Genomic DNA, 15,549 nt, shown 5'->3' on the forward strand with positions numbered 1-15,549 from the left:
GAGGCCCACCAACGGGCGAGTAGGAAAGTCGTCGAACTTATTATTATTATTATTATTATTATTATTACTTACGTATTCCGCCCTGATTCACTACACGAAAAGGAGGAATGGTTTTGTGGAGGACTTTCTCAGGAAAACTGGCTCGCACTAACACGTTATACATGGGAAAAACCACGAAAACGCTCATGCAGTCAACCCGTTCGCGGTATTCGAACTTCGGACCGAACTACCAGTGTTCAGAACTTTACCGCTCGGCCGCTGGTGGGAGTGGTAGTTCAGTTCGAGGTTCGAATCCCTCAAACGGTCTGGCGGCATGGGGGTTTTCCCCACGTGTAACGTGAATACGAGCCAATTTGCCTTAGGAAGTCCTACACGAAGACATGATTTGGCGATGTTTCGCTTCCTCGGGGATGCTTTAACAGTTTGTACAGAAAATAATATAGATGAATATGAATATTCTTAATTGAAACCTGAAAGCATGTGCAGTAAAACTGAAATGCAAAATGCTTTTAAATTCTGTCAGGATAACGATATTAACATGCAGCCCAGGCCCACCAGCGGCCGAGCGATAATGTCCCTGAACACTGGTAGTTCGGTCCGAGGTTCGAATCCCGCGAACGGGGTGGGTGCATGGACCTTTTCGTGATTTTTCCCCATGTGTAACGTGTTAATACGATCCAGTTTCCCTCAGAAAGTCCTCCATGAAAGCATCCCTCCGTTGCGGAGTGTCTTAGGAGGCACACGTAAATAATATAACTTGCAGCCCTAAATGTTCCCTTGTGGTCATTATACAGCTTTCCTGAAGTTGTCAAAATTACGGACTTGAATCCTATCGAATATACGCGGAGAAAGAACAGGAAAACATGGCATGTCTTTGACAGTTCTCCTAAAAGCAATTTTAAGGGAGATTAACGTAAAATAGAACCTTTTTTTACCACCAAAAAAAAATAGATGCATTTATGAAAAGCTAAAGGATATCCAAGAAAATGTTGAATGAGCCGTTATTTTCGTGTTTGTATTAGTCTATTTGTTCAAAATGCCCGAATACTTATGAGAAATCATTTTCAAAACGTTTTGAATAAATTATTTCCTTTACCCAAAACGCTTTGAATAATTTTTTCCGAAACAAACAGAGGTTTTAAAAACGACAATCAATAGCACAAATGAAAAAAAAATGTAAAGTTATTTCGGTACTATTCCATTTTGAGGATCGTAAAAAATTGCAGCGAAAATGTATGCGCAAAAGTGCCAAATCTAGCAAACGCGCCCATTTAACAGCGCGCCAAATCTAGCGTACGCACTGATTTCAAATTGCGTAATTTTAGATAGTTCTATATTTCTTAAGACGGCATTGAAATACTAGTTTAATTTTTAAATCCTTTTTGATTTCAAATCCTTTTTTGATATCCTATAGATTTAACAATTTTGGAACTGCAGATGACGAAAAGTCTGCAATCCATGTACACATCGACCTATTTTCACTTTAAAAAAAAATCACAAAAATGGCACTGCGCACACCCTTGACTTTATCTATGTACACATCGGCCTATTTTCACTTAAAAAGTAAAAGAAAATTGATAAAAATTCAATTGTTTTTAACCTTGTAAAAATTGCCAAACAAATAAGTGGGCGATTCTGCACTTTACCGAGAATTTTTTCAAAGAAAAGACATCATTCATTATAGAAAATTATGTTTGAACAACCAACAAGATGAAATTATGCTTTAGCGATAACTCGGTAGCGAAATAGCGATGCAGGAATCCGTTCAGTTATGTTTAGCTTTTTTTTATATAAATTATAAAAATGATTTGAAATAGTTATTTACTCTTATGCTTCCATTCAGTCAGGTTTAGCCTTTTTCATATAAATTATAATAATAAAAAAGTATTATATGAAATTAACCTTTTATCTAAATTAAAACAATAATCTTTAAATAGTTATTTACTATTATACTTCTTTCTTGCGTTAGGGTTGCCGCAATTATTCTTGGCAGCACTGGCATCAACGATAGTTTGGCGATTTTTTACGGTCCTCAAAACGGAATAGTACACCGTTATATCGTAATATTTAGTAACAGATCATTGTAAATAAAACTGAAAAACGTAAGTGTCCTAAAACAAATGTGTATCACAGTAAAAATCATAAATATAAATCTGACATGAATTTTTCTTTTCTTTTCTTTTTTTTTTTTTTTTTTTATGTTACATTTATTTTTTACCATACATTTGCGTCCATTCTATATAAAAACATTTTATTATTATTCAAATTAATCAGAAGTTTTGATAAAATATAAACCGAGTAATAACTAAAAAAAACTATCCTTTTATAAAACGTATTAATTAACCCGTTTTAAAATATTTATACTTTAAATATTTTAAAACTTGCTTTTAATAATACTTAACAGCATTTATTAAAAGCAGTTGTAAGAACTGTTCAACAGTTATTCAATTTTATTCTGAAACTTCAACTTCCCTTTAGACGATTTTGTCCTCATAAAGATACATTTATAACATCGTTAAAAGAGAAAAACTGTTATCCATTATTTGAACTGTATTTTAAAATTTTTCAAACTTATGCAGAGAACTTTACAATTAAAATATAAGATAACACAATCTAGTAAGATAATTTTCTTATTTAACAGACAGTAATACTATACAATAATTATATTTATTGTATTATTTAAGTATTGCTATGACATAAGAATTACTTAAAATTTTAATGTCATATCAATACGTCGCCATTAATTACATTTTATGCAAAAATACATTCTAATTTCTGTTAGTTAATAAATAGAAATCAATGCCAAGATTTAACGTAACGAAAATATAAAACATTCTCCCAAAACTGGAATTAAGCATTTTCTTACCTTAGCTTCTTTAGCCAATTGTTTCAGGAAATATACATCGAATTCCCGAGAGCCTTCACTAAAACGAGCAGACGACGGAGACGAGCATGTAGAAGACGACGTCGATCGACTTTTACGCATTGACCCAAAGAACGTGGACATTTTAAAGGTCAAATTTGAATAAACTTCTTTATAAATCACATATTAGAATCCACACTTGTGATATATATATATGCAACAAATTCTACATTTCGAATTTTCGGTAGGATTATTTTTTGAGTAGACGATAAATGTTCTTTTCAGATATCGAACGGCAGCAAATACTTCTACTCGTTCTCGACGAATATTACGTATAAAAAAAGGCTTCAGACATATATGTCAAGTATTGTAAACAATTGCAATTGTATTCTTCAGTGAATTATTTCGTTTTCAGGTTCGTGGCGCAACTATTTCGTCTTGTCGAAAGAATGAATCACACAGACCGCTTCATTCAGACTCCTTTGTCACATGCAGTGCTTTGCGGTTTCGCTTTGGTGACATCTAAGTAAATCAGTCACTGTTTGTCAGTTCATCCGTTGGAAGAATTCTGACACCGACTTTATCAATTCTTTTAACCCGATACAGTTTCTCAGCCTGAGAAGCTTCGAGCAGCAATTACCACAGCTGATATCCCCCGGTGAAGAGCCATCTGCAACTGTTTCCAATGGCAACGCTAGTGGTGGCCGGCGAGTGACGTCACAACCGCGGGAAACGGTGCTGAGGGATTGGTCTCAAATTCAGGAAGAGCCTAGCAAAACATTATCGCTTTCTAACAGACGATCGAATATGGTAAAAAAGAGCGCGTGCGTTTCCGTCAGACATGGTAACATTTTTGTTCTGAATATATTTTTCAGAGTGGGAAAGGTTTACAAACCTTCTAATTGCGCTTTTTTTTTTAAGAGCTCATTAGAACATCCCGCCCCCCTTATTTCCGATGCCATTCTATGAAACATTAAACCACATTTGAGGAATTAAAAAATAAAACGAAGTAATGGTTGTCACTCAAATGTATTCAGCAGTTTCATATCCTTATTTTTTTATTCATTTATATTTTAGTATTCATTTACGCACTTTTTATTTTATATGCAATAAATGTGTTTTAAGTTTTGTAATAATAATGCTTTTTTTTTTTTTTTTTAAGATTTTTTATGCTTCGTGAACAAGATTAGTAAATGTAGCAAGATTTAAAAAAAAAAAAAAAAAAAGACAGTTTTCTTAAACTTTGACCTTCTCATCTAAATTCGTGAACTCTGATATGTCATACATTTTTTCATTCGAAACAGTTTCATTACAAGCTAGGATATTAAGTTTAGATACAGACTTTACGATGATATGGACGGAAGTTAAAAAAAAAAAAAAAAATCAAGGCCTCAAAGCGTTTTTATGTCTAACTTAAATGCCATGAGCTAGATAACAGATTGGTTTCTTCTAAATTCTCTCGAACACCCATTATTGTGTTCCATTACTTCGAGAACACTATGAAGGAGGTTAAGTAAAAATTTTCTAATTAAAAAGACTTTTATAAAACGCCAATGAATAGCTAAAACAGAAAAAATCTGATGTGAACGCCACATGACTTCCTTATACGGAATATTAAATTATACGCATTTCTCGTACATTTCATTTAAACTTATTTCCTCGAATCTCATTAGAAATATATTTCTCATTCAACTAATTCAGTTCTCACTTCGCGCCAAGGCAAAAATACATAAAAACTCAAATTATTTTCATTGTAAATTGAAAGATATAGAAAAACATAAAACATCAAATACAGTTTAAAAAATTAAAATTAAAATTAGAGTTTCTACGCAAAAACAAGGAATTCGGCCAGCAGGCAAGAAAGCAGATTTTTCAATGCGCAAAACTGAAAGCTTACTTTTGGTCCCACTCGACAAAAAAACACTGAAGATGCAGAAACTGAATTCATTATTGTGCTAAGTTTCAAAATGTAATCAAATATGGCTTCTATGGTATAAAAAAAAAAAAAAAAAAAAAAAAAAAAAGTCTTAGCCGCACTTAAACAACTTTAAAATTGTTTATAATTCTACAAACTAACTAAAGGCATAAAAACCTTAACCGGAAGAAAAGTACAACATAATTCAATCGTTTTTAAAGCTAAAAATGCACAATTTACCAATTATAAGAATTAAAAAAAAAAACTGAACTCACCTAGCCGAATAACAGAGCCTGTACATATATACATACATACATACAACAATTTTTTTGAACACAAAACACAAACCTAGTTAAAATTCTAATATTTTATATGATTATTTGAAATTTATTAAATACTAGCAGCTTCGCTGCCAGCCTTCGTCTGGCTTTTAAATGTACCGGAAAAATGGCTGAAGGGAACAAACACCAAACGTTAAATTTAAAACTGCGTAGAATTTTACTCTGCAGAACAACTTCATAAAAAAAATTATTACGTATAACAAAATTACAATGAAATAAGCAATATCCCTTAATACAAATATTAATATCCTAATAAATAAATTGACCAACTTCCCTTTGCAAAATCTTAAGAACTCAAATGGTATAAAGGAGGTTAAGAACTTTGTTTCCTAAAAAAATCACTCAAAACTTTTCAGTATCTTAAAAACAGTGAAATGAGCAATAAATAACATAAAAGAATACAAACAACAAAAAATTCTGAAAAGCAATGTATAATTAATGATATTTTATCTTATATTTTCAAGAGAAAAAAATTACAATGAAATACGCTATATCCCTTGATACAAATATTAATTAGCCTAATAAAAACCAACTTTCCGTTGAAGAAAAAAAATCATGCAAAACTTTTCAATGTCTCACAAACAGTGAAATAAGCCAAAAATAACATGAAACCACTCAAAAAACATAAAATTCCGCGCAGAATTTTACTGTACAGAACAACTTTATCAAAAAAAAAAAAAAAATCAATAAAAATGTATTATATATATATATATATATATCTAAATGACAATGAAATACGAGAATCTCGTAAAAACAATGAAATAAGAAATACGATGAAAAATTGTTGCCAAACCCATGTTTCTAAAAAAATGAAACGATTAAAAAATGACGCGATTTCATCAAAAATCTATCAACAGCTACTGTTGTTGATAGACAGGAAAATTGTTGCCAAAATCACATTTTTAAAGATGTGAGATGTGAGAAGTGTACTCGGAAGCTTCATTTAAAAATTTTTTTTAAAAATACAAAATATTATCATTTTTCCAAAATTCCTTTTGTAAAAGCAGTCGCAAGGATGAAGTTTAACGTGCCCAAAAATCAAAGAAAAATAAAATGTATATTTTTAAAAATAAACTTTTTTAGAAAAAAATCCCGTTGAAAAGGTGTTAAGCTCCCTTTGTTAAATAAATTCGTATTGAAACACGAAATTTATTTTAAGTTCGTAAAATACCTAAGTGCCTACGTTTCATCAAGATGTGAAAATGGAGTATGTAAAGTAAAATCTCGCTTTCCTATAGCCCATTATGTCTCAAAGTGACGTGATTTCGTCACCAAACATAAAATAAAAAAAAAAAAATTCGAATTCGAATTTCGAAAAAATCGCTTCGAGGTGCACTGGCTCTTGTCGAGATGCACCTATGTATGAAATTTCGTAGCCGTGGGTCAATTAGCTTACGCGCAGCACGAACGAAAGACACGCACACAACAAGACAGACTCTTTCTTTTATTATATGTAGAGAAGAGATAAATTCCAATAAATTTCTTACTTTATGTCTTTAATGATACATATATATATTTATATACTTTTGGTGCGGCCGATTGCAATCAAAAAGGGGGGTGCACAAGTACATGTTGCAGCAGTCCTATATACGTAGTTTCAACGTTCTGAGGCTACTCGTTTTTGAGTTATGCGAAATACATACAGACGCCAAGAAATTTGCAATTTGCAAACTATTCTACAAGGGGTAGAGCCTTGTCGCTCAAGCAAAGAAAGTCTATGTACATATTCTTTGGCTCAGGTACCCTGGTGTATCAAACACCGTTCCAAGGAGAAGGTGCAGGGTCTGAAAAGAGAGTTGTGACCGAGATTTCGGCAAGAACAATTCATTTCCCCACCTTCATCCTGCGGCATAGAGGTAATAATAACCTCCTTCCTACCAAAGAATCTCCTTAGAGATTCTTTGTTCCTACCTCCATGAGGTGTCAAGATCATGGAGGTGGGAAAAAGAGGAGATCATTGTGTATTTTCCCATCAGCTGCCTTAAAGCAGTGACGTACCCCTCTTTGAGACCGAAACATTCAGCAAGTTGCTATTAAGATAAATAGCTTTGATATGATCGGAGGTAAATATTTTAATAATTACGCTGTAAATATGAGTATAAATGTATATATATATATATATATATATATATATATATATATATATATAACATTAATTATATATAACATTACAAACAGTTTACATTTATTAATTCACAATAACCACTTAACTACCTTTACTTCAATTAGAGTACTCTTTTTATTATATTTGCACAGCAAACTTACATCTCTTGATTGGCTCAGCTACTAAACTCCCTACCATAAATAGTTGGTCAGTTAAAATTAAAACTTGAATTACATACTTTTAGGATATTCTTTGATTTTTTCTAGATATATATATTATTTAAATATTTTAATATTAAAGTTTACAAAAATTTTAATAAAACAAAGATAGCAGCTTGGCACTCAACTTTACTTACATAAGCGCCATCTATATAATTTGCAGAACACACTTACATCACTTAGGAAATACTTTTACAGACCCCAACGCTAATATGGTCGGCAAGTTAGAATTAAAACTTACTATTACTTGCTTTTAAGTATATTTTATGTAGTATTTAAGTATATTCTAAATATGTAATTATATTTTTAAGTATTTATTTGTTTTTTATAAATTATGAATTAGTTCTTTTTAGTTTCTTATTGGTTTATATAAATTATGTCTAGTTCCATTTTAGTTTCTTTTTGATTGATATGCATATTCGTGTTGGTTTCTAAATTAATTTTTCTGAAAAATTTAATTTTAAAAAAAAATTTAATTTAATACTAGACTTTACATTGCTTATTTCTCAAAAAACTTCATTGGTATTTTCCTTTTAGAACTTTAATTGCTAATTTCTCAAGGTACCACTTTATTGGTATTTCTTTTTGGACATTCTTCACTCTTTACTTTTGGTTTCGACTTTTACCCTTGCCTGCATGATTGGCGAAACACGAATTGAAAGATTGGAGAGTTAGGTTTGGAGGCAACCTTCCCTTGATAAGTCTGTCTCCTGCCTGCTCAACAGTCATTCACTTATGCATTTAAAAAAAAAATAAATAAAAAATAAAATAAAAATAAATTAATTTTAATTTGCTAAATTGGTGAATTTATTTTCATGGTTTGGTTTTGCACTTGATTTACTTATGCTATCTGAATTTAAATGATATTGTAGATTAGTTCGAAAATTAAATCTTTTATATGTTTGAAATTTTTTTTTAATTATTTTAATTTTATATTTGCTTTTTTACTTATATACATGTTTGTTAAAATTTAAATGTATATATATATATATATAGAGAGAGAGAGAGAGAGAGAGAGAGACTTATATATTTTTTATATATATATATATATATATATATATATATATATATTTTTCCACAATATTTCAGTCGTTCTGAGTATGTGACGACAGTATTCTTAGGGCTTTGTTATGTTAAAGAATACATACTACCTCCATGGCGACCAGGAAGATTACCTCCAGGGAAGATTATCAGACAATGATTACCTCCATGGTGGAGGTAGTCATTGTCTGATAATCTTCCCTGCCATCTATCCGATGACCTTCGCGCCTTACAAACTGTGGGGTTTCGTAAATTTCCTTTCGGTTTCCTTCAACAGTGAAATGCTAGCTCGGGGCAAACACTTTCAATTGTGTTTCGCACTTGCTTTCTAGAATTCTGAACTCCTTGTTAGTCCCAAGAAACGTTATCAATTCTCGGAACAGGATTTTGCGTTAAATCCACGGAGTGGTCATTGTACTCTGCGGCTGAATCACTATAAAACTCCGAATCACTTTTCAAATTGTTACTCCTGTGAATGTAAATATAAAAATTAATGATCAAGCCCTAGCAATTGTTTCAAGTATTAAGTATCTAGAAGTGGTCTTCGACTCACAGCTGTTATTCAAAGAACACACGGAGTATGCCTTGCGCAAAGCCACCGCTGCTAAAATGTCTCTTTACCCTTTAATAAGAAGAAATGCTAAATTAAATATCAGTCTCAAGAAGAAGATCTATACCAGCTTAATAAGAGCCACCCTACTTTATGCAGTGCCTATCTGGGCCACTGTGTACAAGACTTATAGACACAAACTACAGGTCTTTCAGAACAAATTACTCAGGCAAATTGTTGACTCCCCATGGTTCGTACGTAACCTGCAGATACATAAAGAACTAAAAATAAGACCATAGCTGATCAAATTCTCACCACGAGCCACAATTTCTATGCTAAAATAGAACTTTCTCAATACGAACATATCCGTAATCTGATAAATTATGATCCTACTATAGAAATTGCAGCAAAGCGCCCAAGAGGCATCTTCCATAACAGCAAATGGTGAAATGTGTATATATTGTACATAGTACTATTATCTTTATTTAATCTTCATTGTGTCATTTTACCAGTGTCTTTGAAACTTTATAGACTTATGGACGTGATCCGTGTACCTGGATAAAGCACTGATCTTATATTTGTCATTTTCGTAATCTTCTTATTGTTATATCAGAGACTTTGTAATATTGTGGACTTACGGACATGATCCGTGTACCTGGATCTTCAAAGCTCTGATTATTTATTGCTAGAGTAAAGTGTTTTTCACCATTTGCTACTTCGCTCAAATACCGCCGTCCCTATATGTACATAGTGTATAGTTTCAGTAACTCATGTGCCTCAGTGTCGTACAAGAACTTTAGTGTTTAATTTCTCAGACCAAGACTTCACTGAATTGTGATATCTACTATTTCAAGATGCATTGGCTGTGGACAGTTCACGGGAGGGTGATCCCCACGTGACTACCACTGTCCAATCTGTGTTTTACAGCAAGGATGAAATTGAATATTTTGTTTAGCTAATCTGTTGCACTCAGTTGTGCCATTTGTCTTCATTTAGATCGCGATATTAGTTAATTATTCCAATCTGGATAACCTGTTTCAAAACTTGATAATTATTAATATATCCAATATTTCTCATTGCACGCGTAAGCTGCTTTGCTCGGAGTCTGAACTTGGGTGGGTGACCACCCACGTGACAGGCTCCTGCCAATCATCTCCCTCCACTTAGCAAATGCCCACCAGCGGTCGAGCGGTAAAGTCGCTGAACACTGGTAGTTCGGTCCGAAGTTCGAATCCCGCGAACGGGGTGGCTACATGGGCGTTTTCGTGGTTTTTCCCATGTGTTACGTGTATACGAGCCAGTTTCTCTTAGAAAGTCCTCCACGAAGGCATCCCTCCCCTTAGGCAGATAGCCCTAGTGTGCTTTGCCATAATTAAATACAGCAACACCAACCATCCAAGCTCACAAACAGCAGAACAGCCACCATACTGCTTTAAAAAAAAAAAAAAAAAAAAAAAAAAAAAAAACTGAAATGTTTCAGATTTAAAATTACGTCCAAAACTGCGTTTTTTTTTTTTTTTTTTTAAAGATTTTATCTATTAACTATTATACCTTTCGTATCTTTGCGTAAACGGTTTGACTGCAATGTTTTCTTGGTTTTCCCTATGTGTTACGTGCATACGTGCAAGTTTATTTTAGAAAAAGAAGACAAACTTTCCTCAAAGCAGAGAACCCTCAAGCGCTTTTCCATAATCAAATAAACCAAATATAAATCTAAAAGAAAGCATTCAAATTTTACATTACGACCAAAGAGGCGTTTCTTTAACGTTTTGCGTGTTACCTTTACTTATTAAATATCATGTTCTTTTCACTTAAATAATAAAATTCAATTCAACAGCAATATCGCAAAATAATTTTAAAATGAGCAAAGCTTTAAAATTTCCGATACACAGTCCCGTGTGCTGGAGATAAAAGGTTTTTTTTTTTTTTCGTACTGTGTTGCACCTACCAGCGGCCGAGCGGTAAAGTCGCTGAACACTGTTAGTTTGGTCCGAGGTTCGAATTCCGCGAACGGGCTGGCTGCATGGGCGTTTTCGTGGTTTACCCCATGTGTAGCGTGTATACGAGTCAGTTTCCCTTAGAAAGTCCTCCACGAAGGTATCCCTCCCTGTAGGCAGATAGCCCTAATGTGCTTTGCCATAATTAAATAATCCAACCAATCCAATCCAATCCACTTAGCAAATACTGTCACAGCTCGAACGGCAATTCCAGATGCTACTCCACGTACATTTCACAAAAATTGACAAGTTTCGCCTAGTTGGCGCGGCGTAAATCGCCTTAATTAAAAACTTAAGTACCAACGCCTTAGGGCAATTTACCAACAGAGACGGTTAAAGTAGCGGTTGGCTACTAATTTCCGCCTAGCCATTGACTCGATTTCGATTTCAAATTGTTGCCACCAAACAGTAGAGCTCTGTGTTATATTTAAAGAAATTAAATAATAAAGAAACTGCATAAACTATGTATGTTTCTCGCATTGTGAATAAACAACGGTACCTAAAGCCATCAAATTTTGAATAGCGTAGACTTCCGCCCGAATATGAGCACCTAGAATTTCAAATTTGTTCTACTATCTATTTCATATTTTCTAAAACATTAAAAAAATTTTTATTAAAAAAAACTCAGCAATTTCAAAGCAAGCAGTGGCAACACTGTAAGAAACAAAATAATTTTATCTTCAGCGCGCCAAATTATCTATCGGAAATTCTGTAGCCATCCTCATTTTGAATATTTCATGCCCAAATTAGTCCAAGTGCTCTCGATACGTATACACTCTGTAAATTAAAAAAACGATCGTCAGAGTGTAACACAATGTCTGAAAACTTTCAGGTTTTTTTAAGCCCAGAAGGGTTATTAATTTCGTTTTGACATCTTGTGTTGAAAACTTTAAATGTCGATTTACTTTTCAAACTGTTGCCACCAAATATTACAGCTATGTATAATATTTAAAGAAATTAAAGAATGGAGCATCTGCATAAATGTATTTATGTTTCTTGCACTGTAATAAAACAACGATACCTACAGCCATCGAATTTTGAATGACTTAATCCTCCTGCGAATATGGGCATCTGGAAGCCCAAATTTTAAATTTGGAATTTGTTTTATGATCGATTTCATACTTTGTAAAACCTTAACGAATTTTTGATTAACAAACTCAAGGATTTCAAAGCGAGCCGTGGCAACGTCGTACAGAAAAAAAAAAAAAAAAAAAAAACTTTTATCTTAACGAATTTGGAATTTGTTTTATGTATTTCATATTTTGTAAAGCATTTATAAATTTTTGATTAAGAAACTGAACGATTTCAAAGCGAGCAATGGCAACACTGTAAGGTTGGGAAAAAAAAAAAAAAAAAAAAAAAAAAAAAAAAAAAAAAAACCTTTTTATCTTCAACCGGAGAGACTGTGTATCAGAAATTCTAAAGATAGACTCATTTTAAAATTATTTTGCAATATTGCTGTTGAACTGAATTTTATGGTTTAAGTGCGAAGAACATGATATTTAATAAATAAAGAATGTTAAAAAAAAGCGCATCTTTAAACGTAGTTTAAAATCTGAAACCTTTCAGATTTTCTTTCTTTTTTTTTTTTTTTTTTTTTTTTTTTTCCCTGTTGTAAAATTGGTGTTAATCTAATCTAGAGTTATCTCCGTGTCGCCACTTGAACTTTACCGGAGAATCAATTCTGATAATCTGTAATAACACTCTCTTCTTCTATTTGAATATATTTAAGGTGGTTCAGAGCAACCACATCTATCCATTCACTTTCATTTTCTGGGAAGGCCTTACGAGGTCGGATAGAATGAAAATAAAGCAAACTCATTTTCGCTTTTAATACACTACTCCTAGCATTTATTGAATTTCGAAAAAACAATGAGATTTCTATTGGACGATGGCACGTGGTTCAAGACAGTTTTTTGCCTTCTTTGGTGGTCATCTTAGCGATGCCGACAATTTAGCGTTGCAGTCATCGATTTTCATAATAAATTTACACCATTCAAAAACTCGACTGTCACGAAGTACTTTGAATGCTCTACTTAGAGCTATATTTTTAGTCTAAGAAGAAGAATACGATTAAGATATTTAGTACATTAAAAACAAGCACCCTATTGTTCGTACACATATAATAATGTAAGTGTTTATTCCATAACCTAATTTACTATATAATTTAGTAATTTTACTAATTTTACCCCACACTGCGAAAAAAATATTTGATATGGACACCACATAACTTCATTATACAACTTGTTAAATTATACATATTTTTTGCTGCACTTCATTTAAACTTATTTCCTCGAATTTCATTACAGATACATTTCTCATTCGATTAATTCAGTTCTCACTTCGCGGCAAGGCAAATATATATAAAATTCTCAAAACAACATTATCAAAAATTTCAAAATACAGGAAAATCTAAAACTCCAAACACGGTTAAAAAATAATAATAATAATAATAATAATAATCTGCCCCTTTTCTACTAAGAGTTTCAAATGTAAACAAATGGCGGCCTCGTTAGGCCTAGCGCCATTTAAACTTTTAAATTGTTGATAACTTTACAATTATTGCATGCAGATTGGCTAAAACAGGGGTTCTCAACCCTTTGAAAGCGGGCTCCATGGCGTCCGCAGATCGTTTTAACGTGTGCCTGCAACTGTGCGATCACAATAAAAATGTTTTAGTTTTCAATAAAATTCTATGTGAAAGTTTTCTCATTTTTAATGATGTACAATTTACGTCCAACACAACACAGATACCAGCACAAAGCGAAATGCAACCGATCTCCTTTTTTATGTACAAGTATTATTGATCTATTCACCTTGAAAAAGCAAATGATGCGAATCGTTTAACAGATATTCCAGAATGTGCTCTTAGGGACAAAAAGGACCCCTGAAATAAGAGCATAAAAACCTTAACCGGAGCATAAGAACAACACAACTCAACCACTTTTAAAGCAACAAATGCACCATTTACCAACACATGAGAATAAAACTACTGAGCTCACAGAGTCGGAGAACAGGATGGGAATAAAAACACTTGTATATTTATGTAAATGTATATTTATACGTTTGGTGGGGCGATTGCAACTAAAAAGGGGAGGTGCACAACTACATGTTATAGAAGTCCCATAACATTGCAACGTTCTACCGCTATTTGTTTTGGAGTTATGACATACATACGTGTGTACGTACATCCGTTTTCGATTACAATCCGTGTTGGGTAAAAAGAGTCCTTTATTCTGTCCCGTACGTACAGATATCACGCAAAAAAGTAATTGAAATTAATTCGAGAGCGGTCAAAATGGATATTTTCGTAAACATATAATACTCGATTTCCCCCCCCCCTCAATTACAATACTTCCTTTGCTTCGTACAAAAGGAAGTAAAAATATTACATAGCGTCACCCCCCCTTTTTTTTTTCTTGTTACTCTTTTCTACGAAGTTGTTTAACATAATTTTACAAAATTTGTTACGAGAGTAGAAAGTATATCATTAAATAATAAAAAGGAGGATTTTTTAAACTAAAAGAAATAAAATTATAGTCGTTTAAGTAGAATATTCAAAAATCAGAAATATTTCAACATTTCCCCCCCCCGACACGTACGTACTTACATACATACATATATATTCGTATAACTTTAAACTATTATAAAGCAGAGCACTGTGGAGTCGGAGTCATAGTCATGAAGTCGGAGTTAAGACAGATTTTTGGGTAAAAGTAGTCGGAGCTGGAGTCGCTAAAAACATGTCGACTCCGACTCCAGTTTTTGTTGGATAGTTTAAGTTTGAAATGAAATTAAAGTAAATTGAAAAGAAATCAAATTTGTTTTATAATCGATTTCATATTTTAATGATAAACTGAGTCATTATTTTGATTTATGAACTATATACCTTAATAAATAGTTATTTTCTATCTTATTGACATATTAATAAATAAATATAAAGAGGATGGATATGATATTTGCCATTATTAATTAAACTGATTCATTAAAGTTACAAATCTCACTGATAAATTTAGGTAAGCACCAATAGCAGTAAGAACTCCCGAAATTGATACCATAGCGAGCAGGAAAAGGAGCAATTATTGATCAAATAACACGTTGGCAAAGTTCATATTTGATGATATATATTGTTACGAATTTGGTATTTAAAAAGCTAATGTTAGTTCAATTATAAATTAAATGGTTTTATTTCTCGCGCAGTGCAGCGCGTGACGAATATTAAAAGAAAGCTAAGCCGGAAAAATTAAAAATACAAGAGCGCGTGCGTTAAATAAATAAATATCTCTTTTTGATTTCGAGAAAGTACTGGAAAATTCTAGCGCGTGATTTTAAAATCTTATAAAAGGAGGAAAACATCTCAGTTCGTAGTAGTTGCTTAGTTTGTTGTTGTTTAGAAAACTGCCGTTGTTGATTGTAGCGAATTCGCGGATTAGCGTTCTTTAGCTGTTTTGAATTACGTTCTATTGTACATTTAAGTAGTTAAAAGATAACTACTGTGAGATATTGTGATACTGCATGAT

The 15,549-nt window shown here is 32.6% G+C and overlaps 1 protein-coding gene across 2 annotated transcripts in view; it reads right to left on the minus strand.

Moving 5' to 3' along the window:
• Window positions 1–15,549, minus strand: part of LOC118200353 (rhotekin-2-like) — a 219,750-nt gene that overhangs the window by 124,300 nt on the left and 79,901 nt on the right. Inside the window, exon 1 of one of the 2 annotated variants that reach the window (XM_085822859.1) lies at window positions 2,867–3,549. The exons of the other annotated variant lie outside the window; for it this stretch is intronic. Coding sequence (XP_085678985.1) covers window positions 2,867–3,007 — 141 coding nt within the window. The 5' untranslated portion in view covers window positions 3,008–3,549. Of the gene's footprint in view, window positions 1–2,866; window positions 3,550–15,549 lie in introns of those variants that run through there. 2 annotated transcript variants of the gene reach the window in all.

Source organism: Stegodyphus dumicola, chromosome 8, assembly GCF_044657685.1.
Source record: "Stegodyphus dumicola isolate Sdum_Otavi_A_Nest chromosome 8, ASM4465768v1".
Classification (NCBI taxonomy): domain Eukaryota; kingdom Metazoa; phylum Arthropoda; class Arachnida; order Araneae; family Eresidae; genus Stegodyphus; species Stegodyphus dumicola.